The sequence below is a fragment of the Musa acuminata genome, chromosome BXJ3-6, assembly GCF_036884655.1.
Source record: "Musa acuminata AAA Group cultivar baxijiao chromosome BXJ3-6, Cavendish_Baxijiao_AAA, whole genome shotgun sequence".
NCBI classification, from domain to species: domain Eukaryota; kingdom Viridiplantae; phylum Streptophyta; class Magnoliopsida; order Zingiberales; family Musaceae; genus Musa; species Musa acuminata.
This window is the reverse complement of record NC_088354.1, coordinates 9,437,948-9,459,776: the sequence shown is the minus strand read 5'-3', so window position 1 is coordinate 9,459,776 and position 21,829 is coordinate 9,437,948. Positions and strand designations below refer to the sequence as shown.

General features: G+C 40.1%; 5 protein-coding genes and 1 non-coding gene across 7 annotated transcripts; 2 read left to right on the top strand and 4 right to left on the bottom strand.

Annotated features, from left to right (window-relative positions):
* Window positions 1–249: 249 nt before the first annotated feature.
* Window positions 250–1,851, bottom strand: LOC135639960 (cytochrome b561 and DOMON domain-containing protein At3g07570-like). The gene is made up of 4 exons (XM_065153996.1): window positions 1,581–1,851; window positions 1,108–1,510; window positions 720–1,033; window positions 250–634 (listed from the first exon to the last, which is right to left on the bottom strand). Exons 1-4 carry the CDS (start codon window positions 1,761–1,763, stop codon window positions 401–403), a joined length of 1,134 nt encoding a protein of 377 aa, XP_065010068.1. The 5' UTR covers window positions 1,764–1,851; the 3' UTR covers window positions 250–400.
* A 1,344-nt stretch (window positions 1,852–3,195) lies between these two features.
* LOC103987645 (fructokinase-1) lies at window positions 3,196–4,762 on the bottom strand. Its single transcript, XM_009406001.3, has 4 exons — window positions 4,242–4,762; window positions 3,786–4,118; window positions 3,595–3,711; window positions 3,196–3,511 (listed from the first exon to the last, which is right to left on the bottom strand). Exons 1-4 carry the CDS (start codon window positions 4,626–4,628, stop codon window positions 3,383–3,385), a joined length of 966 nt encoding a protein of 321 aa, XP_009404276.2. The 5' UTR covers window positions 4,629–4,762; the 3' UTR covers window positions 3,196–3,382.
* A 1,257-nt stretch (window positions 4,763–6,019) lies between these two features.
* Window positions 6,020–6,091, bottom strand: TRNAT-UGU (transfer RNA threonine (anticodon UGU)). Its single transcript has one exon. It is a non-coding gene; the product is annotated as a tRNA-Thr (tRNA).
* Window positions 6,092–6,239: 148 nt separating this feature from the next.
* On the bottom strand, window positions 6,240–13,058 carry LOC135640367 (uncharacterized). Its single transcript, XM_065154724.1, has 11 exons — window positions 12,929–13,058; window positions 11,050–11,126; window positions 10,792–10,867; window positions 10,635–10,707; window positions 10,505–10,556; window positions 10,374–10,435; window positions 9,780–9,843; window positions 9,599–9,656; window positions 9,414–9,500; window positions 8,224–8,317; window positions 6,240–6,550 (listed from the first exon to the last, which is right to left on the bottom strand). Exons 1-11 carry the CDS (start codon window positions 13,027–13,029, stop codon window positions 6,458–6,460), a joined length of 837 nt encoding a protein of 278 aa, XP_065010796.1. The 5' UTR covers window positions 13,030–13,058; the 3' UTR covers window positions 6,240–6,457.
* A 592-nt stretch (window positions 13,059–13,650) lies between these two features.
* LOC103987643 (uncharacterized) lies at window positions 13,651–17,346 on the top strand. 2 transcript variants are annotated; one of them, XM_009405998.3, is made up of 6 exons: window positions 13,651–13,737; window positions 14,971–15,044; window positions 15,131–15,436; window positions 15,545–15,627; window positions 16,905–16,989; window positions 17,120–17,346. In XM_009405998.3, the coding sequence occupies exons 2-6, from the start codon at window positions 14,990–14,992 to the stop codon at window positions 17,212–17,214; spliced, it is 624 nt and encodes a 207-aa protein (XP_009404273.2). In that variant the 5' UTR covers window positions 13,651–13,737; window positions 14,971–14,989; the 3' UTR covers window positions 17,215–17,346. The 2 variants fall into 2 exon arrangements, with proteins under 2 accessions (XP_009404273.2, XP_009404272.2); XM_009405997.3 differs by having other exon boundaries at window positions 16,905–17,031.
* Window positions 17,347–18,010: 664 nt separating this feature from the next.
* On the top strand, window positions 18,011–20,855 carry LOC135640013 (nicotinamidase 1-like). Its single transcript, XM_065154086.1, has 5 exons — window positions 18,011–18,208; window positions 18,963–19,146; window positions 19,271–19,404; window positions 19,541–19,726; window positions 20,433–20,855. Exons 1-5 carry the CDS (start codon window positions 18,047–18,049, stop codon window positions 20,508–20,510), a joined length of 744 nt encoding a protein of 247 aa, XP_065010158.1. The 5' UTR covers window positions 18,011–18,046; the 3' UTR covers window positions 20,511–20,855.
* The last annotated feature ends 974 nt before the right edge of the window (window positions 20,856–21,829 follow it).

The following is a 21,829-nucleotide window of genomic DNA, read 5'->3' as shown; positions in this document are numbered from 1 at the left end:
AATTATCTTTTTAACGTTGTATAAGGATTTTAATGTTTTTAAAAATATATAAAATATGAATGTTAAAGGAAACTAATTATAAAGGATAATATGTAATTAATCCTCATAATATTTTTCTTATAAAAATTATTAAAGTATAAAAAAATCTAATATATTGTAGAAAACTTTATAAAAATTCATGTAAAATTATTCTAAATATTTAGAAAATTTCATCTTATTATCCAAAAACCAAAGTAGATTCCAAAATGTGTGATGTAAATCGTTGAAGGACACACATTAACATATCACCGCTACTCTTTTACATAGAAAGCAGAGAGAGAGGCCAACGCCGCACAGTCCCAACACGGTGAGCGACACAGCTATTTCTTCCTCGGTGATGACAGCAACAGCTCCACACGTCTCACTCCTCGCTCGCGCACCTTCTGAGCTCCAGAAATATGGCGATGAACCCCCACACCGCCACGAAAACGCCATAGCCAATGTTCCATGACTTGGTCTCCTCGGCTATCTTGAAGCCGTAGAATACGTTCGCCACCGCACACACCACGGCGGCCCTGCCGACGTAGTGGTGGTACCAGTTCCAGTACTTCCTCACCTTGGATGCTTTGCCGGGGCGAGCAAGCAGGGCGGTCACCTGCAGAGTTTAGAGCCATGCTTGTTATTGGTATATCTGGTAAGCATTTTGTCAAACAATTGGTATACTACCGATGTGTACTGACCTGAAGGCAGCCACCGACTAGAATGGCAATGCCGAGGCCCTCGTGGACGCCCACGCCGCTGATGCCGTCGTCGTCGAGGCCGAACCCAAGTATGACCCCGGCCAGGCCCAGTCCGAACCCAAGCCCTTGGATCGACAGGTGGGAGTAGAACCACAGCGGATCCCAGTTCTTGAAGTAGCGCGCCACCACGATGCCGATAGGCATCAGCACACCCCACCCCAGCATCACCAGAAGCGCGTGCTTCCTCTCCGCTCCGAACGCCCCCTCGCCTCCCTCCTCCTCCTCGCTGCCGCCGCTGGCCGAGGTCGCCACCCCTGCCCGCACATGCAATGGATCAGCTGCAACGCGAACGCACCTCACCCACCGGCTAGTACGCGCACGCACTCACCCAGGGCGGTGTAATTTACGGAGATGGAGTTTTCGTCACGATGCTCCGGCAAGAGAAAGGTCGGGGAGGAGGGGAAGCCGTTGTCGGGGCCGACCGCGAAGATGAGGTAGGGCGGCGGCTGGTCGACGTTGAGCTGGAAAGCGAGGTACAACCGCGACGACTGCAGCGCCACGACCGGCGTCCCTTGCAGCAACAGGTCGCCCTGGTCCGGCGGGCACCCGCTGGACTTCTTCCCGCCGAGACTATACTGCTTGGCGATCCCGGCTCCGGAGCCAGTAATCCACCCGGCGATCGCGCTGCTCCCGACCATCCTACCGTCGCCGGAGAAGCCGACCGCGACGTACGACTTGGGGTCGGCGGCCGACAGGACGAAGCTCCAGATGCCCGGACCAGCCTTGGCATACTGTAGGAGTCAGAACAAGAGAAGGTTAGCGTTGCTTCGAACAAAGCACGTCAGGGATGGGGATACGTACTCTCAAGACAAAGTTGGCTGATCTCAGCGGAGTGAGGCAGCTAAGGAAGGTGGTGTTAATGACAGGGATGAGACGGGCGACGGTGAGCTTTGAAGCGCAGGAGTCAGATGACTGAGACTCGACAAAGAAGAGACAGAAGAAGGAGAAGGAGATAAGGAGGACATGAACGAGAGAGGTCTTCATCTTCTATCTCTGCTGATGCAGTGGAAGGAAGGTTCACATGACACAGCTCAAGTGGCACATACTATGGTGCAACTCCATTTATACATCATCTCTTCCGAGTCATGAACAGCTCAATGAGCATGGGATGTGCGGACTCCATTAACACTTGATCTAAATGTATAATCGATGACAAGCGTGGCGGCCACGCGCTCCCTGTCACGGCCATGTGGATTGACTGCTGGATTGGCATCTTCTTCTTCTTCTCTATATGGTTCTGCCATTAAACCTTTACTGATGACAAGCTTTTTTTGTTATGAGAGAGAGAGAGAGAGAGAGAGAGAGAGAGAGAGAGAGTACTTTGAGTTTGGGGAACATGGCTTACTGGTGCACAGCATGTGACCATTGCCTCGGAGTTGTAATTACTTTTGTCTGTGGCAGAAACGACTAGTGAATATGATAAGACGAGTGTTGTTTAAGATCTGAGCTTGAGATGCTCGATTTAGGTGACTGACCTCTACAATATTTATGTGTTTGGAATCTAACATTTACAAATGATGTGCGAATATCAATTTAATTTAATTTAAGTTATTCGATTCTTTCAATATTTATTAATATATTTTTTTATCTTTTTATTTTCTTCTCATATATAAATATTTTTTAACACTATGATCAAACTTGAAAGAAGCTTTTCTTCACTTTACTCTATCATTAAATCGATCCATTTTATACATGTGCTTTCTAAATTATCTTTTCTTTCTCTTCCATCTTTTTCTTTATTATATTCGTCTTCTCAACATCTATGTCATCACCCTCATCTTCCTCACCTTCTATCTATTCCTCTTTCTGTCTTTTGCTTTTTCAAGAATTTTATAATTATAAAATTAATATTTATGAAAAAAAAGAAAAAAAACTTCTTAGATAAAAATGACTATGAATGACACCATATAATAAAAAATAATTATGAAAAATTTATATGATAAATTATCCTTTATGTTTTCTTTGGACACACACACTCTCTCTCTCTCTCTCTCTCCTCATCTTTTAGATATCTAAATAATGTGTATATTTCAACAACTCTCCTTGTTTAATGGACAAAGTGATTGAGGTGAGTACAAAGTCAGTCTATCAAGCAACAGTTTTCAATCTCAAGTGGCCATGTTTTCTCCCACAAGAGATCACCATCAACCAAGAAAGGTTGCAGCAATGGGGGTGGGTGAGAGATCTCTCATGTTCCTGCCTACTTATTTTTCCTGTGGGCTGAGTGGTTTTGGGCGATCTCTTCCTCTTCCTCTTCCTCTTACATAGACATATATATAAGTATTCCAAGTTGCAATAGAATCCATCTTAGCTTTCAAAAGAGGTTCACCTAAGAAAATTAATAGAGTTTTGAGCTATTGTTTAGAATTTTCAAACAATGATCTTTAATTTCTAATATTTCAAAAATAACTTTGGCTTCATTCGATTGGTCACATTCCTTTATTTCAAGATTTATTGGAATGCATGATCAGAACAGAGAGAGAAAGAAGCACAGGTCACTCAAAGACATTAGATATGAGAAAACATAGTAGCCATTAATCCAAAGCTCTTAAATGGCCTCTTCAGAAGAAGCGGCAGCAGCAGCTGCTTCGTGAATGAATGCTTCAGTTTCTCTTCAGGAGCTCCACTGCTGCAGTCTCACTCGGCAAAGCAGGAATTGCCCCCTTCTCGGTGGTGGTGATGGCTCCGCAGGCGTTGGAAAACTTGAGCACCTCCCTCAGCTTCCCCTCATCCTGCATCCATTCCACCCACAGATCAGTCGGCATGAAGAACTACACATCGAGAGGGAGCCTCTCCTCATCTTTCACTCACTCACTTGCAACACAGACTGGTCGTCGACGATCTTCCTCAGCATGGCGCCCACGAATGCATCTCCTGCTCCGGTCGTGTCCACTGTGTCGACAGCATACCCGTCCAAGCTGCCCCGGAAATCCTACAGCGAATCGTGCCATGAGCTCAGAATCAGTAGTGCTGCAATCATCTTCGGTCATACAAGTGATCGAATACCTTGGTGTAGTACTTGCATCCCTTCTCCCCGAGCGTCACCACCAGCAGCTTGAACGCCGGCCTCCACAGGGTCAGCACCACGTCGTCTTCCACCGACTCTTGCCCCGTCAGGAACTCCAGCTCGACGTCGCTGACCTTGATGATGTCAGCCTCGTCCCAGATGCTCAGGATCTGCTCTCGCGCCTCCTCTGCCGACGGCCACAGCGGCAGCCGGAGGTTCGGGTCGTAGGAGAGCAACGCCCCTGCTTGTCTCGCCACCTCCATGGCCTTCAGATGAGCCGATCGGCACGGCTCGGTTATTAAGCTTATGGATCCGTAGTGGAACACCGCAGCCTGTGGAGACGAAGCAAGCGTCATCAGAGCTCTTCGGATCGAGAGATAGAGAGAGAGAGAGAGAGAGAGAGAGAGAGAGAGAGAGAGAGAGAGAGAGAGAGAGAGAGATCCGATCGGGGTTACGCTTTTGATGACGTCGAGGTTGAGCTCGCCCTCGGTGAGGAGCATGTCGGCGCTGGGGTTGCGGTAGAACATGAACTCGCGCTCGCCGTCGGCCCTGAGGGTGACGAAGGCGAGCGCGGTGCGGGCGCCGGTGTCGAACGAGACCCCGCCGTCGTCGACGCCGTTGTCCCTCAGGATGCCCGCCAGCATCCGCCCGAACTCGTCGTCGCCGAGCTTGCCGACGAAGGCTGCTCGCCCGCCGAGCCTGGCCACGGCGATGGCCACGTTGGCCGGGGCGCCGCCGGGCGCCTTGATGAACCCCGGGGCCTCCGCCAGCGACACCCCGGAGACCGTCGGCACGAAGTCGATCAGCATCTCACCGAAGCACACGATCAGGTCCTTCGCCATTGCTTTGCGTTGAAGAGAAGCGAGCAGAGACAAGACCGAGACCCACAGTGGACGCAACACAAGGAAACAGCCTTCTTGTGATCGTAATATAATAGAAAGAGAGAGAAACGGGGAAGAAGGAAAAGGTGATTGGTTTTATACGTACAGATCACCCTTTGACTTGTGATCGATCTCATAAATCATTTTTATGATTAACATGACAACAACTTAAATTGATAGATTTATTGGCATGTAAGTAACATATCAATTGGAGCCCCAATGAGTCTTCTTCCCCACAACACTTGAAACGGCTCTCTCCATCGTTGAGGGTGGGAAGAGGATAATGATTACATAGGGGACAAACACACAGTGCTGCTCACATATGACTTCAGAAATTTGCAGGCCATATGGATACATTACATGGATAAAATAAACTGCAACAATATATAAAAATTAATGCTTGACCCTTTAGGGCATTGAAAGTGACATGGGCGATTCAAATCTCTTCTTTTTAGGCAATATTTTTTATGCATGATGCGGCATAAGATGGATGGTCTTCCTATTTTGGATGGTATCTGAATTTTCCATAGAGTTAAGAAAAATCTTTTAGTGACATATTGAGATTTAAATTTTATTTTATTTTTTACTCAAATGTGGTTACTAATATATAATGCGATCATGACCATGTATGCCAAACATACACATCAATCAACCTTTCTCAAAAGAGGATGTAATAATGCTAACTTAATGCACACTGCTGAGAGACAGTTGTCATGTCAGAAAATGTCTGAATGGATCGCTAGATCTACAGCGGCGTTTGCACCGCTGTCAGGGGGAAGAAGTTGTAAGCACAACAACGTTACTTGGAAGAAAGTGCTCAAAAATTGGATGGGCACAACTTGCGGTTCTTGAAAAGAAGATTGATAGAAATGTCTCCAAAAATTGTAATTTATATGTCGAAATTATTCAGTGGATGTAAAGTTAAAGAACAGGGGATAAGGAAAATGAATTGTTGTAAAGGAGAAAAGAAAATGGTGAAGAACTACTATTTTGATGAGTGATCCAAAGGAATATTGGAAAACATTTGAATTAATTAAAATAAAAATATATTATCTAAAAGCATAAAAGATTAATTTTTGGAAATATAGTGTGTGTTAACTTAGAGATATGTATTGGCCAACCGATTGGAAGATGTTTCTTGGAAAGAACCTAAAAGTAAACATGACTTGCATTGCTAAGTAAATAGAAGAAATCTTGCAACAAAAAAAAAGATTTGATTTAAAACTAATCCTAAAAATAAAATAAAAACATTCATAAAATATGTAAAAATAAAAATAAAATTTGATGTCTGCAATTATATATATATTTTTAAAATATATTTATAGTTGTGATTAATTTAACAGACAAAAAATTGCCCTCACGCAGGATCGAACTACGGACCTTCAGTTTACAAGACTGACGCTCTACCACTGAGCTATAAGGGCTCCATGTCTGTTCATTGTCACAATACCTGTACATAAAGGAATACTAATGAATTAATTCCAATAAATATTGAACGATGACACACAAAACTAAATTTTTTTAATTTTTTTTCTTAAAAATAATTTACTTGAGGCTTTTAAATTGCACGTCTAAAGGAAGTCACCATCACATTTTGAACAACAACATCAGGGAGACTGAATAAAGTGACAGTGTTAGGCTGACTTTTCTTGGATCCTAAACCTCATTTCTGCCACCTTATCCTCATGTACTTTGTATTTGATGAGGTCTTATGAAACCCCAAACAACCAGATTCTTCTCTAACAGCAGCTATTTGCAGATGGCTGAGACTGATGTTGGCTGTCGGTGGATCATGCACAGGGGCAGAGTCTCTTGGTATGTTGATGTGAGCCATCACATGAAAGCATAGCTTCTGTTTGGGTGTACAAGCAAGCTCCTGGGCTCTGCAAAAGAAGAGAAACATCACACTTACTCGTTATCAGACTCACATTTATCAAAAAATAACCATGAAATCAATAAAGAAGCATAGGAAAGAAAGAATAAATCGATAAGGAAAGAAAATATAAAGCACCGATAGGTTTAGTTGGCCCCACTTGTCATAATCGTTTGTAGAACAGCACATAATAGACCTAAAACATAAGAGTGTGTACCATGTACTTACTCTTAAATCTCTTCGGGTTATTGCAGAATACAGTTGAAAAGGAAGTAGCACATACGAAGCACCAAAAATCGAGTTCATGCTACCTTTGGCAGCCATATTGCATCAAAGACCATACATAATTACCTAAAAGCATCTGCTTGACTTGTTCACTCTGTTGAAAAATGATCGTTAAATAGAAGAAGACTGATATCGAAGGAAGAGAAAGTAGGTGATGTGGGAACGCTAATGAGCCCCTGAACTGCACAGGTAAGACATTGATGCCTGGACCACTACACAATGACGAGTCTTCACATCATCAACGCAGTTGCAACTACCTAACAAATCCTCCTAGGCCTCGATTGACTTGGAGTCCAGTCATCTGCCATGCCTTCTGCAACATCGCAGCAGAATAACAATCTAATTCAGGTGATGATGTGTTACGACCGACCGGTTTTGTGAGGATTTGACACTACAAAATGGGACCTCTACTGCAGGTAAAAGAATTGGGCTTATTTCTCTCACCTACTTAATGGGATTTGTGCTCTTAAATTTCTTTCACATTATTTCATATCACTTTAAAGTGAAATCTAACTTGAGCATTGGGTGACCCCAACTGACACATTCCAATGCCCCCCTCTATTTTGCAAGATTTTCCTTAAAGCAGCGGTCATAAAAACTAAGGAACATCTTGATTTCAGCTCGGAGGATATCTCAACTAGTCCACCTCAGCTCTGTAGGTAACTCAACTCAATTCCACCTTGACACCTTTATGGTCCAAGATATCGTAAACAGGGATCCAATTTGGCTACCTCAGCTAGCCGGTACTTGGTAAGTGAAACAGAGCAGCACTATAGTATGCTATTTCATTGGAACTAACAAATTCTTAAAGAGAACAAGGTCGTATAACATTGTTCCATATGTTGCATGTTTATCTTAAATTCTGAGGATATAGTCTCTCTGTTGATTCCCTAGAATCTTATTTATGAAACATCAACACTTCAAGATGCATGCTGCAACAGTATTAGATACATATGAAAAATGATAATCACAATTACTTTTTGGAAGCAACTGATCTTTTAAATAACTATTAAAAATCAGGTATTGCCAGGATGATCGAGAGATTTTTGTGTTGATATTATATACGTGTAAAAATGATAACTGATCTAACAGCACATTTGTTCTGTGTTGCATATCTTGTAACTGTATCAGTGCTTCACAGAAGCCCATACACAATCGAGATTTAACTCATTATAGCTTCATAGGCGTATTATCCATGAGAATACCAAAAGTATATATTTAAGTTCAAAATATCTGAGCAGATCATGCTAAATTTATATATTCAAATTCAAAAATTTCTAAGTAGACCACTATCAACCACATTTTAGTTAATTAATTTCCCAAAAAGAACTTATGATTTAATAGCAATGAAATAAAAATTGATGGATGTTAATTAAAAGATGAAAAATGAAGGCATACCATGTGCTTGGGAGCAAATTCTTCAACTTCTGCAGGTTGATCTGACCCAAGGCTCGCGAAACATCCACCCTTACAGAGCATATATTTCTGCAATCTGATTTAAAGCACGATGTCATTTGATATGGCAAATACAAAGAGTTTTCCATCATAAAATTCATAAGCAAAAATTAAACTACTATGAATCAGGATTATAAGTGGCTTCATCACATGATAGTTTTTGTAATCGCATCATTTATGAAGTCCTAGAGAACATATACGAAAAACAGGAAACAAGAAACACCACGGTAACTCAATAAGAATATACGAGAATGTTGATCCTTGACTCACAATATATAAAAGATTTCCTGGTAGAGTCATATACAAAAGCAGTTTGTGAGAACTGCGTTTTGTCAGTTTCAACAAATGATCATTGGCAACAAAATCACAAAAAGAAAATTCTGTAATACTTCACATGACAGATAAAATTGTGAAGGTAGAGCCAAGAACCAAGCTGAGGGTCAGGAATGATTCGTGGTACCAACAAACCTAAAAGTGCAAATGAATTGCAGCTCACAGATTAATTTCATAAAATAGCACTGTAAACGAGAGATAAAGAGAGAGAAGAGGCATATAGTTGAATTCTGAAATCGTGTCTTAAGACTTCATCATATTGCAGTCAAACTGACCAAGTTTTACGCCACTTCTTTAACTCCTAAATACCAATCCAAGTACTAGCATGTCTTATGATAAATTGCAGTCAAACCAACTAAGTTTTATGCCATTTCTTTTACTCCTAAATAACCAATCAAGTACAAGCATGGCCTTGGGTCTAAAATTTAACTTATGCCACCAAATACTTCCAAAGAGCATCAAATTCTATTACATATATTCTAGTTTATCACTTTAATTTGCCAAGAACCAAAGCACCAAATTATTAACAGAGCCTGTTCTGTGCAGCAGTATACATAACACTGGGACCAGAATATATAACATCATAGGCAAGAGAATTGCACTTTGACTAGTTGCCTATCGAAAAGCGTTTGTACTTCTTATATAAGGTATTGATTATATTTATGATTAATTGATTATTGACTTTGAAAACTCCTACAATTTTCAACAATTAATTTACTTTCAAGTCGAGTGCAGAATGAAGAATTTTTAAAGGAAAAGCAAAAAAGTTATAATGAATTTTAACAGAACAAAAGACTTACAAGTTGCATCTATTTAGCAGAAAAAGCCTGTTCGGAACACATGATTGTCCCCTCAAGCTGCAAGCTATAGTACAGGATTCCCCCGGCCTATATATCAAATGGTGCCCTAATTAAAGACTTGAAAAAACTATCAACAAGATTACAGTAACAAGCATCACTGTCTTAAAATCACATGATAAGATCACCTTCCAGTGACAATGTTAATGCCAGCTAATCTTGCTTCAAAAGTCACCTCTGTACTCCCTAATTTACATATTGATCATAATCAAGTGAATGAAAGCACCGATATTGACTGAGAAAAATCTTTCTTCGACAAAAGATGAATGTGAGGATATCGAGATACATATGGTAAAACAATGCTAGTACCTGAATAATTTGACTGTAGTGAAAAGCAGTGATGGAAGTCGCTCGCATAGGCATTCTCATGGACCTAAATCAAACAAATCAATTCCACTTTTACACCAAGTCAAGTTCGACTAACTTGTATTAAATTTGTACTTAGCCATGGAATGTCATGTGCAAGATGGTACTATGCTGGAATTTGGTTGCTTCGCAGCTATAACATGCAATGTGCATTGCCTGTTTCAGGTCATGCCTATGTCAGCCACATGCCAAATACTTTACACAGGCACCACACTAGCATGAACCCATATCAATTCCTGATATCACACGTGATAAATTACATCCCAACAGGCATGAGGATGCACCGCTAACGTGGAGAGTCATGCTCAAAAAGGGTTCTCGATCAGAAGAAAATGAGTATGCATATATTCAAAACAAACATTTTCACTTCTAAGTTCTAACCTCACATTGCAAAAGTTTGTTTCATCACTCTAAAACTTATCTTAAAAACTATATTTAATAGCTACAACCATTTACCATCAGTAAAAATTACAAATAGTACCATTCAGATTGGTAGAGATGACAAAAGGAAAAGAGACTAATGGGAGAGAACAATACCACACTTGCAGAATTATGTCGACATCTTCCAGCACAGAAATCAAAAGCACTACTGTAAGTGCCTAAAAATAGAAAGAAGATAAATGAACTAGTAAAATGTGTTATCAACAAATGTATGTCTGTATTTTTACCTGCAGTAACTGGTTTCGCAATTTTCACCTTCATAGCAAGATCTTTGTCAGTCTGTGAAAATAATATACATTTGAATCAACTACTTCAATTTAAGTGAGAGCAATGCACATTGGGAAATAAAGAAAATACCCTGGATGGATCTAAGCAGCATGATACACAGTATTCATATGAGTTGCAACACTGTGAAATGAGGTTGCAGCCCCTGGAGCAGGAAAAAATCGATTCAGAAAGTTATTTATTTCAGGGCAGATGATCAAATCAATATCAATCGCAGAGGAAAACTCACTGACAAGAAAATTGGTCCCCTTTTACTGGACAGCATCTGGTCCATGAATCAACTGAAAGGGCAGTGCATACGTAACCTGCAATATTTGTAAGTTACTTCTAAGCGATAGATAAGTCACTGACAATTGAAGCTACTATTTTAGTCATGGAGCAAAAAAGATCACTAAGAGATACTTGTCCACACTACAGTGAAAGGATAAGAGTACGACACTAACACACCACAGAGACCCACCAGAACTTGAAGAAGTCATAATCTTACCATTGTCATCTGATAATAAGTACCGCCCCTGAACAGTATTTCTGCAAACACGATTCTCTGCAAGGCCAATATCCTTCCTAGAACAAGTATCAGATAAAATTGACATCAGGATTTCTTTCTGAAATAAGAAAAACAAAGGAAATTGCCCTATAATCATCATTGTGGGACTTATTCACCATGCCATGTTTTGAGGAATTCTGCATACACAAATGTTTATATCTATACACACATACAATTCTTTGGATTACCCCACTAAAACTTCCACCTACACTCACAACCTTATACCAGATACAGCATAACACCTATATAAAAAGAGGTAATTTTAGGTAGATAATTCAGAAAATGCATGGGAAAAAAAAGAATGAGTTATTTTGTGTAGAAAATTGTAGTAAATGAAATAGAATAACTTCCACCATGAAGCTTTTTGGCTGCAAAGAAAACATAGGAACACCCCACAAAGATGTTTGGTTTCTTATTAGAGCATGTATGAGAAGGTTAAAGAACAACTCTGTGCTAGTGTTATTCTAAAAAGGTTTCCATCTAATGCATTCATACAGTCGGCATTTTCTGCAGCTGACAATCACTATCAACTTGTAATTGAGAACACAATTTTCTGGAAGTTCAAGACAAAGGAAAAATGTTGTATATTCATGTGATATGACCTTCATTTGCTCTCTTTCTCAGTGTATCAGTCATTGATATATATTTAAAAAAAAGGTAGCCGCAAATCTTGATCCGAGTTTCATGCATTGTTTCATGCTAACTGAATAGATATATACCACCTTGGAGTTCATGGTCTCACGATTCGCTTGAGGGGTAGTATGATTTATTCACTTCATTGAACCTAAACCACTGGACCAAAATGCTTAAGCTGAACTTAAGAGTAGTATACCTATCAGACACCTCAGACCCTTATAAGAATCTTAGTTTTTGCTCACTTTCAATGTGGGACAAAATCAGAGTGTTACAATCTTCTTCATTTAATGGTTTGATATCCTCATCAAGGCCCAACATAACTTAGAATAGCCCTTTCCTACTCGACCCTCTCATCATACCAAATACTGGTTTGACTCTAATACCAATTGTCATGATCCAACCTGATGGGATAAGTGACCTATTAATTTCATTGGACCTGAATCAATGGTCCAAAATGCTTAAGTTAAAATTAAATAACACACCCATCAAAACCTTATAAGAATCTTAGTTTTTTTCCCACTTTCGATGTGAGACCAAATTGAGGTGCTATACATGGTGTCTCCAATACGCGTCATTTAATTATACTCACCCAAAAGTAGGGTCAGCTTGTCTCGACATGCTCTGCAGCTGACGGGCTACAATTCATCCATGTCCTATAATATGCATGAGATAAGTTGTTTGACTAGTTGACTTGTATTCAGAAAATTTTTTGCTCATAACGAATAAGACCCAAAATAGACATGGAACCTAATATAAAGCAAAATCAAGACTTATTTTCCTCAATTGCCTTCTCAAGCCCAAAAATCTAGAAAAGTCGAGAACATCGTTCCCTTTCTGATGCCTTCACCTTTGTGTTACCTGTAATGCACAATGAACGATCGAACTAGCTTCTCCAGCGACACGTCCCTATCCTATCCTGACACTTCGATATCTCCGCCTATGAGTCTAAACACGCTCATATGCCCTTAATTTTAGATCTCCTAATACTTATGGAAGAAGACGCAAATATTGCCTAATAATCAACAAAAAACGATCAAAGAAATCTTTCTTTCCCGGATAGCCCAACATTCACTAAAATTTCCGAATTGATAAATCGAAAACCCACAAGAATTGAAACATTTGATCCCAAAACCGCAGAGAAAGCAAGTAAGGGATCAAGAGACGAAGACATCCGAACAATTACCGGATGGCGGATATCACTGCGGGGAAACCGAAGGCCACAAGGATCCAAAGGGTCGCATGGAGCGCGTTCGGAAGAAGAAGATCACCGCGAAACTTCCCCATCTCGCGAGGGCGAACCGATTTGGAAGGGTTTCCCCGTCTTTTACGATCATTTCGGAGGGCATCTTTATGATCTCTTTGAACGGTGGATGCGAGGGTAGCCGATAGATCCAGCGGCTCTTGTCAACCCTTCGTTTTCAGAACCTTCTTAAAGCGATTTAGTTAGCGTGCCCAACATACCCGCCTTGTGATTGGTAATCGCTCTGGGCCCACTTCTGTCACATCCTATTTTTAGCCCAAAATGAATGTATATTTTGAAGTATATATTCCTCTAAATGAAGTGATTTTATTTTTTATATATAATAAATATACATATATATATAACTCATCATTAATAAAAAAATTAAGTCACGATTTAGAGAACGAGAATCCATCAATGTGTGCCACGCCAGCAGTTATCGCCACATATCAGGCCTATTCGGGAGAGGTGACGTTGCCCCGACGGTTTTCAGGGCTGATCGAGTCGGTGGATGTAGCCGTTACGAAATGAAGAGTTTTTACGGTTTATTCCCTCAACTGTCACCTATTTGGGAGAAATACTCTTACTGACACGTGCAAAACACGTGCTCCTGCAATAGGTATTTGAATAGGCCGCTCGTCCCTCTTTCGTCTCCACTTTGGTTACCGTTGGGCTGTCGTCTCCGCAGAAAGAGAAAGAACAAAATTAGGGTTTACCGATCAAAGGCCGGACTTAGGGCGGACTGGTCTCTGGTAATGTCCGAAAAATCTCTCCTCTTTCACTTGGGTTCATTCTCTCGCCATCAGTCCGAATTATCTCAGATATCTTCTCGCACGGAAGAATCGTGACATTCTTGGTTCTTTTCCTGAGTCATTTCCCCGCTTTTCCTACTGTGCGTTCTCTTGTTTCCGCTCCAATTTTTGTGTATCAGATATCTTCTCGCGCGGAAGTTTCAAGAATTTCTTGATTCTTATTCCCAACAAAATTTCCCCTTTTCCTTCGGTTCGTTCTCTCGCTGTCAGTTCGATCTCTGTCTCGGATATGTTTGGAAGATTCATGAAATTTTCTGTTATTTCCCTAATAATTTTGTCGCCACTTCGATCTTCGTGTCTTAAATATCTTCCCGGACGCAAATTTCATCAAATTTCTTGTTTCTTTGTTCAATCTCCGCCCCCTTTTTTTTATGGTTCGTTCTCTTGCCGTCAGTCTGATCGCTGTCTCTGGTATGTTACGGAAGATTCATGGCAAGGAAAATTCTAAATAATTTCTCCACTTTGTTTTCTGTTCGTTCTCTTGCCGCCATTTCGATCTCCGTCTCTTTAACGGAAGTTTCACGAAATTTCTTGTTTCTTTTATAAACAATCTTTCCCCTTTTCCATCGGTTCGTTCTCTTGCCGTCCGTTCGATCACGGTGCCTCGGATATGCTCACTCATATAGTGGTTTTCAGGACCAAAACTGTTGGGCCTGATCGTGATCTTGTTGTCCTTCTTGGTTTATTATGTTTAGTTATCTTCTATCTTTCATCTTCTTGTGGTTTTGCTTCGAAAAGATGAAATCTTGGTGGAAATGATTGTATCGCAGGAACTGTTTGAAAGATTGATGTCTAGATACCGTCCTTATTGTTTGCTTTCTCTGCTGCGGCCACTGGTTTTCTCTTCCTATCTCGATGTGTAAATCTGATTAGAATAAAGAAGATGATGTTTTGGTGAAAGTAGCTTCTAGGACTTGCTTAATTATCGTAAAAGCAGGGGTTTGAATTTACTTTTGTTGTTTCATTTGGATCTTGGGCTTGCAAGTTTTATGGTTGTTGATGTAATGATGTCCCTGTAAGTAAGTAATCTGATGGAGTAGAGTTCTTTCATACGTACCAAATTTCTTATCGCTGGTGCTAACTGTCATCTGATTCGTATGTAACTCGTGTAAATTTCTTATCGTTAGTGCTAACTGTCTTTATATAACTCTTCTATTCACTTTATGGATGCAGAAAAAATTGATTTGGGCTAATGGCTTACCGAACACCTGTTGCCATTCAAAATGAGAATTTTCATATCCATATAGGTATTGACTGTATATCAATGACATCTTAACAAATAAATTCGATTGGAGAAGGCTATGATGTACTGATTAAAGGTCCAAATTTGCAGGCAAAGATGTCGATAAGGTGAAAGGTGTCCTGCCAAAGCCAGCAAAATCTGGTCGTCCAGATCGCAAGGCCTTGAAGGATCTTTCAAATACTGGCAAACCTCCAGCTTCTCGTCCGGTTAAGGTGTTGGCCCTGAAAGAAAAGTCTGCACCACGTGGTCGGGAGACCATCAAGAACGCCCCAAAGAGCACTTCCCTCACTGATGAGGAAATAAAGAGATGCCATCAGTGGGCAAAGGAGGGAATTGAACAGACACACTTTACTGGAAACGATATACAAAAGCTGGAGAAGGATATTAATGAAGAACGTAATTTTTTCTGCACATCCTTTGTTCTATTTCTGAATTGCAAATATTTTCCATCCACTAATTTAGGCAAACGACAATGTTTTAGTTGGTTCACATCCTTTTTAATAGGTATAAACAAGAAGGTTCTGAAGGTCGTGTCTGACTTGCATGAATGGTTAAGCGCTTCATATGATCTTGGATTGCCAGAGAAGGTATGTGGTTTGGCTATGTTTCGTGTTTTGCATGTTAGATATGTATGGGGCAGTTTGATAGAAATGGAACATTACTGCAAGGTAAACAAACAAGAAAGTCCTGTCATTTGGTTTACTTAGTTGAAACATGCAGAGGTTGTAGTGTCAGACCATTTGGGTTTACCACAGTTTATTGTGGTAAAATTCTACCAATATACGCATCATTTTTTTGTCGATATCAATGTTATATGCACAGTTTGTGTAGATAGCTTCACATTCTCCTCTTTCTTATATATCATAAGAGCTAAATTTATAATTCAATATTTGAAGCTTGTGGTAAAAATTTGTGTTGGTTCTCACAAAATTATTATCAGGACATAGTTTGGATAACTCCTGATCATGTGCTTTTATATGTTGTTTATTTAAATGAAGTATGCTTCGTTTAAATTCTGAGGTGCATGACTAAAAAAAATTGTTAAATACATTTGCTACTAGCTATTTAAAATTTGCAGAACCTTTTAGGTTCTTTCCCATATAGAATGTGTTTCTGGACTTCAAATTATTTGTTTCTTAATTTTAAAATCGTGAGTTGGTGTTACAAAGCAATGGGATGCTCCAAATGTAACTGGAATCTGCTCAAACTGTTTAGATTTGGTAAAATTTATCAACAGTGCATTTTGAAGAGAAAACTGTCTTCAATTTATGTTGGCATGAGCCATTATGCTGCATGTTATGCATAATTTATGATGATTATGTTTTTGTTTAATTATGCGCACTCGAGTTAGTTTAACCCCAAAGATACGAACTGTGTGGCAAGGATCTTATATGCACCCACATGCAAAGGCTTGTTTGGCCACTATAGGAAACTATAGTGGTATCAAATATCATGTTCTTGGCTATCACTTCCATTTGCCTTTTCCTTTAGCCACTTTAGGGAACTGTAGGTAAATTTATAACTATGCAGAAGATGAGAACATATATTTAGCATTATTTAGCATTGGTTTTGAAACTCTTGATTGGTTTGCTTATTAACATTCATGTTTAGCATCACTAGCAGTCTGTACTTGTTCTTTGGACTATGTTCCTTTCCATCTTTGTATGACAAATTTTATTGAGTTAAGAAATGCTACACATATTTGTCAGTGGATTTTTATTGCATTGCTACTGTAGTTGGGATTCTATATATTAGCCAGGGATTGATATAAAAGAGTTCCTTAAATAGTGTGTAAATCGTAAGTGCTGAATCTGATTACCTATTCCAATAAATAAATTATAAAATACTTGCTTGTGCTGGTCAGGAGCTTTCCAAGGATATCACAGATGTAAAGACTATGGAGTTAGAAACCGAGCTGCTTCCTTGCATTACCAAATCTCCATCTCCAGGTCTCTTTCCTTTTCTCCCTTCCTATCCAGTGATGCACATCCGTAGGTTACTCCGACTTACTAAATTTCCAGCACGATGTTTCTGATATAGCCATGACTTTATTGAACATTTGGAATTTGGCGTTTACAGGTTATGAAGAAGTTGGCAATCTCCTTGAGTCGGAAGTGGATCATCTCCAGTTTCTAGAACGGCCAATTGAGCTTGAACTGAAAGAGGAGGACTAAAGTTCTGATGAATCATTGACGTCGCTTGTTGTATATACTATCAAAATTAGATGATGCATTATTTGTGCCCCCATGCATCATCCATTATGAGGGTTGTGTTCCACTGAGAGTGCTTGAACTATTTCAGCCTCGTAATCGATCATTTTCTCCTATCTGCGAATTAGTTGTTCTCCTTTGCTCTTCCAATAGAAGGATTGTTTTTCACAAAAAAAATCTAAGCCAAGTCATTTGGAAGTATGTGCAGTTTCCTGCTTTTGGTTTCTTCTCTCTTTTCCTCTCCACGAACTTTCTGTGGAAGTATCCTTCTAATTTCTAATTTCTAATTTGGTTTTATTCGAACAGGGGATGTTAGAGTCAAATGGCTTCCTTCATTTTGCTTGATCATATTAAATGGTTGGATTCTGATTCGCTGGGAGTATTTTATATGTGAAATTATTTGATATAACATCATTTCTTTATAATAAAATAATAATTTAAAATTTGACCACCAATTTCCAGACTTTGTTATTTTCCCAAGTAAGATTCCACCGTTTGGTGCAGACGTTGACCTTCGAGAGCGGTCTCATTGATCGAGAACGCCATCTTCAAAGACCCGTAGGTTGACACGGCATCACGGAAGGTGAGTTGTTGGGTCCGTGCGGGGACCACCGGGGGACCCGCCTTCGGTTCGGGGACGAGGGACGAACGGTGAGAAGCTGGGTCGACCGCGGGCGTCGGCCCACCAGTGACAGGATCCCGTGCTGGGGTACTCCGTGGCGGTGACCGCATCCCTCGTCGATAAATAGCAGCGATCGGCTGCAATCGAAGGAGGTGAGGGTGAGAGGCGGAGACGATGGGTTCGGAGACGAGCGCGTTGACAGCGTTGAAGGCGGAGATGCCACTGGGGGACTTGGAGAGCCTCGTTCTGGCGTCGGAGGTAGGTCAGGGAAGGGCCGTCGGCCTCGTCCTCGTCGACATCGTCAACGGCTTCTGCACCGTCGGAGCTGGCAATCTCGTACGTCCCCTTTTCCAGTCGATTCCATCTTAGGGTTCCATCGAACTCGGTACCCTCCGCCGACAGGTGCGGCGAGAGTTGTCGGATACGTTGTGATTTACGTTGTGATATCGCTTTGTGCTCTGGTCCGATCGTTTTTGCGTAGGGGGTCGTAAGATTCTATCTTCTGATTTCGATTTTAGTTATTTTTCATTGAAATTTCGTTACTTTTGAGTGGTTTGGTCCGATTGAAGGTTCATATGAGCGAGATTTTTTGTTGTTATGAAGAGAAACATATTCTTCTCTGTGATTCATGTATATTGATATATGGAACACATTTTTAATCGTTGAATTTGGAACGTTTTGTGTCTTCCCAATTTTTTCGTTTGTCTGAAGGTCTAGCTTTTTAGTATCAGTAAATTGTTTCCCTTTAGCAGTTTTATCTGTGTCCTTTTAGCGTTAGTTTTCTTTTCTTGATTCGTTATCTCTTCGGCGAGAGTTTAACTTTGGTCTGAACTCAACCGGACTAAGCTCTAACTAAAAGCAAAGGCGTGATCTTTGAAGTGTAATTTGCTTCGCTTCCATTTTATAAAGTCTGATGCTTTTGTGAGTATTCGATACAAGTTCAGCCTAATGGTTAATTGATATCGATTTGAGGTTTTTTATCAGTTCAACGTGCATAGGAAGTATTTGTTTTGATTATTTTGTTGAAGTAGAAAACATTTTGTCGAACAATTTATACCTCTGATCTCATGTGATCTGTTCTCCATATAAGGCTCCAACTGAGCCCAATGATCAGATAGCAACGATGGTGGAGGAGGCTGCAAAGCTGGCCAAGATGTTCTCGGCCAGAAACTGGCCTATCTTTGCTCTCCTCGACGGCCATTATCCTGGCAAGCCCGAGCCTCCGTATCCACCTCATTGTATCATCGGTTCGGGCGAAGAGAGATTAGTCCCTGGTATTATTCCTTGCCTTTTGCATTCGTGAATGTTATTTCTTTTCAAACCTGTGCATGTCCTCAAGTTTTAAGCTTAAATTGACAGCTTCGAAACAACTGATTTCCTTTTTAAGTATTTCTGCAGCTCTGAAATGGCTGGAGAAGGATCCAAATTTTACTGTGAGAAGGAAAGATTGTATTGATGGCTTCGTTGGTTCAATGGAGAAGGATGGCTCTAATGCATTCTCTGATTGGGTGAAAAGAAATGAAATCAGAGTCGTAAGTGATCGATCTTCCTACACACACATTTGTTGAGATATATAATAACTCCTGGTTAATCGCAGATTGATCTTTTTGTTATTCCAGAATGGAGATGTGGATGACAGTCATATTGTTTGTTAATCCCATTGTGCAGGTTTTGGTGGTAGGAGTATGCACAGATATCTGCGTGTTGGACTTTGTATGTTCCACGCTCTCTGCTAGAAATATAGGCCTGGTTCCACCACTGGAAGATGTTGTGGTTTATGCACGAGGTTGTGCAACACATGACCTTCCAATTCATGTTGCAAGAAATATCAAGGGAGCTTTGGCCCATCCTCAGGTTTGAACACCTAAACTTGTAGGGATGGTTTAATGTTACACTCATACCACTGAGACGACACACCTTTACACTCTTAGGAAGATTACTATGACTTCTTCCGTAATCAAAAGAAAAGCTTGTCAGCAAAAGATAATTGCTTAGATGTTGATCTCAGCATAATTAGGCAATTTAGGATGAACAGTTGTTGACAGCAGCTACCAATATAAGAACAAATAGCAATGACCATCTAATAAAATTCTAAATTTGCAGTGAGGATTTTACCAAGTCATTGCAGTCCTTAACGAAAGAGAAATAGCTTGAAAGAATCATGTATTTCCACATCATACATATATGATGATTCATTCACAAGGATTTACATTGAACTAAGACCTAAAAAGTCAGATGTAGTGGAAGTGACTGCTCATGTCATGATAGAGACACCCTTCATTGGAGTCGACTTATTGATATCTAAAGGATGCGTGCATATCTTAATAGCATTATTAGCCTCGCGGGGGACCGTAATCCTACTCTTTTCTGTAAGCATTGCTTCTTTACTGACAAAGTTAATGTCATAACCTGCTTTTTTGTCATCTTGCTTTTGATACTATATGGTAGGATCAAAATATTACTTAGAATTGCGTGACAGTTTCGATCTTTAATTCCCGTCTCTACTAATGATGTGTCACGCTGGAGATTTAGTATAGAGCTCTGCTTACTGCTCCTGCAGGATGTGCTTCATTATATAGGACTCTACGTGGCAAAATCAAGAGGAGCAAGGATTGTGCACAAGGTGTCGTTTGATTGATAAGCAGCAGCAGCAACCTGAGGTGCCCGGAACTTACTTTATTCGATGATGCTTGGCTAGTTTATTAAAAGTGGAGTAATATATTTAAAGACCTATTATCAAGGCCAAATAAGGTCAACAGACTCTTATCAAGGATGACCTTTATTATTTGGAATCTCATTCTCGGTGTGATTTCTGTGTTAGTGGTGTCATTTTATAGCACAATGGTGACATTGTTGAATGATGTGTTCATAAGGTCCAAATTAGGAGCAAGTACTTTGCGCAGACCAGAGAAATGTTTCAGACTTGTCTGCTGTAGAAGAACATGTTTCTAGCCAAAAGCCGCACGGTTTTGTTCTTGCTTTATACTAGTGTCCATGCCTGCTTTTCAACTCTCAGTCAACATGGCCTTGCTGTCGACTACGGCTGTGCTTCTACCAGCTCAAAAGGAGTACCTGATTCCTTGTTTTCTTTGATTTTGATATTATATATATATATATAGGGTAATTTTTATAAAAAAAAATCTCCAGTTTTTATTTTTATTTTTCTATAGAATGTCGCTTTTTTAATTTTATTCTAATATCTGTTATTTTATAAAAATATGAGATTATCCAAAAGATGAAATTACTCTTATACAATCGATTGCTACCACCTCTTCCTGTGAGTAAGATATGATGATCATTTTCATCCTGTGAGATTTTATTATTTCTTTCTCTCATCGTGGTCACCTCCTTCTCTGGCTTTCAAGCCCTACCCTCCTCCTCCCTGCAAGGCCCGGAGAGATCGGCAGAACAGCAATGTCGTCGTGACAGCGATTTATATGTCCGGGTCCTGTACTTGGACATGGCTGTATGTGGCGTTGAGAGAAGACAAAGCCTGAGAGAGAGAGAGAGAGCCAGTTAGGTTGGAGGCCAAGAAAGCTGTCACTAAAAAGCCAGCAGCATGTCACAAGCACCACGTTAAAATGCTCTCTTGATAATGGTAAAGGCAAAACAAAATATATCACAGGCTATACGTGCCACTCAATTAAATTTCCAATCCTTTGCTGCTTTCCACTGTTGTGATATCTTTTTTTAGGGTTATTTGCTTGTGTAGTAACACAATAACAACGATGATAATAAGCTATAACCTCTCGAGCACTCGATGAAAAGAAGAGTCATTAAATGTTTCCTAAAGATATGAAGGATTTTTTTTTTTTTTTTGCATTGTGGTTCTTCTTATTCATGTTTCACATCTCAATCACGTAGTTCTAGAATCATTAAGCATGCCAATTTTGCTTAATGAAGTTGATCTTGGTTTACTAAGCAGTGATGAAATTAACACTGCCTGTTTATAATTTG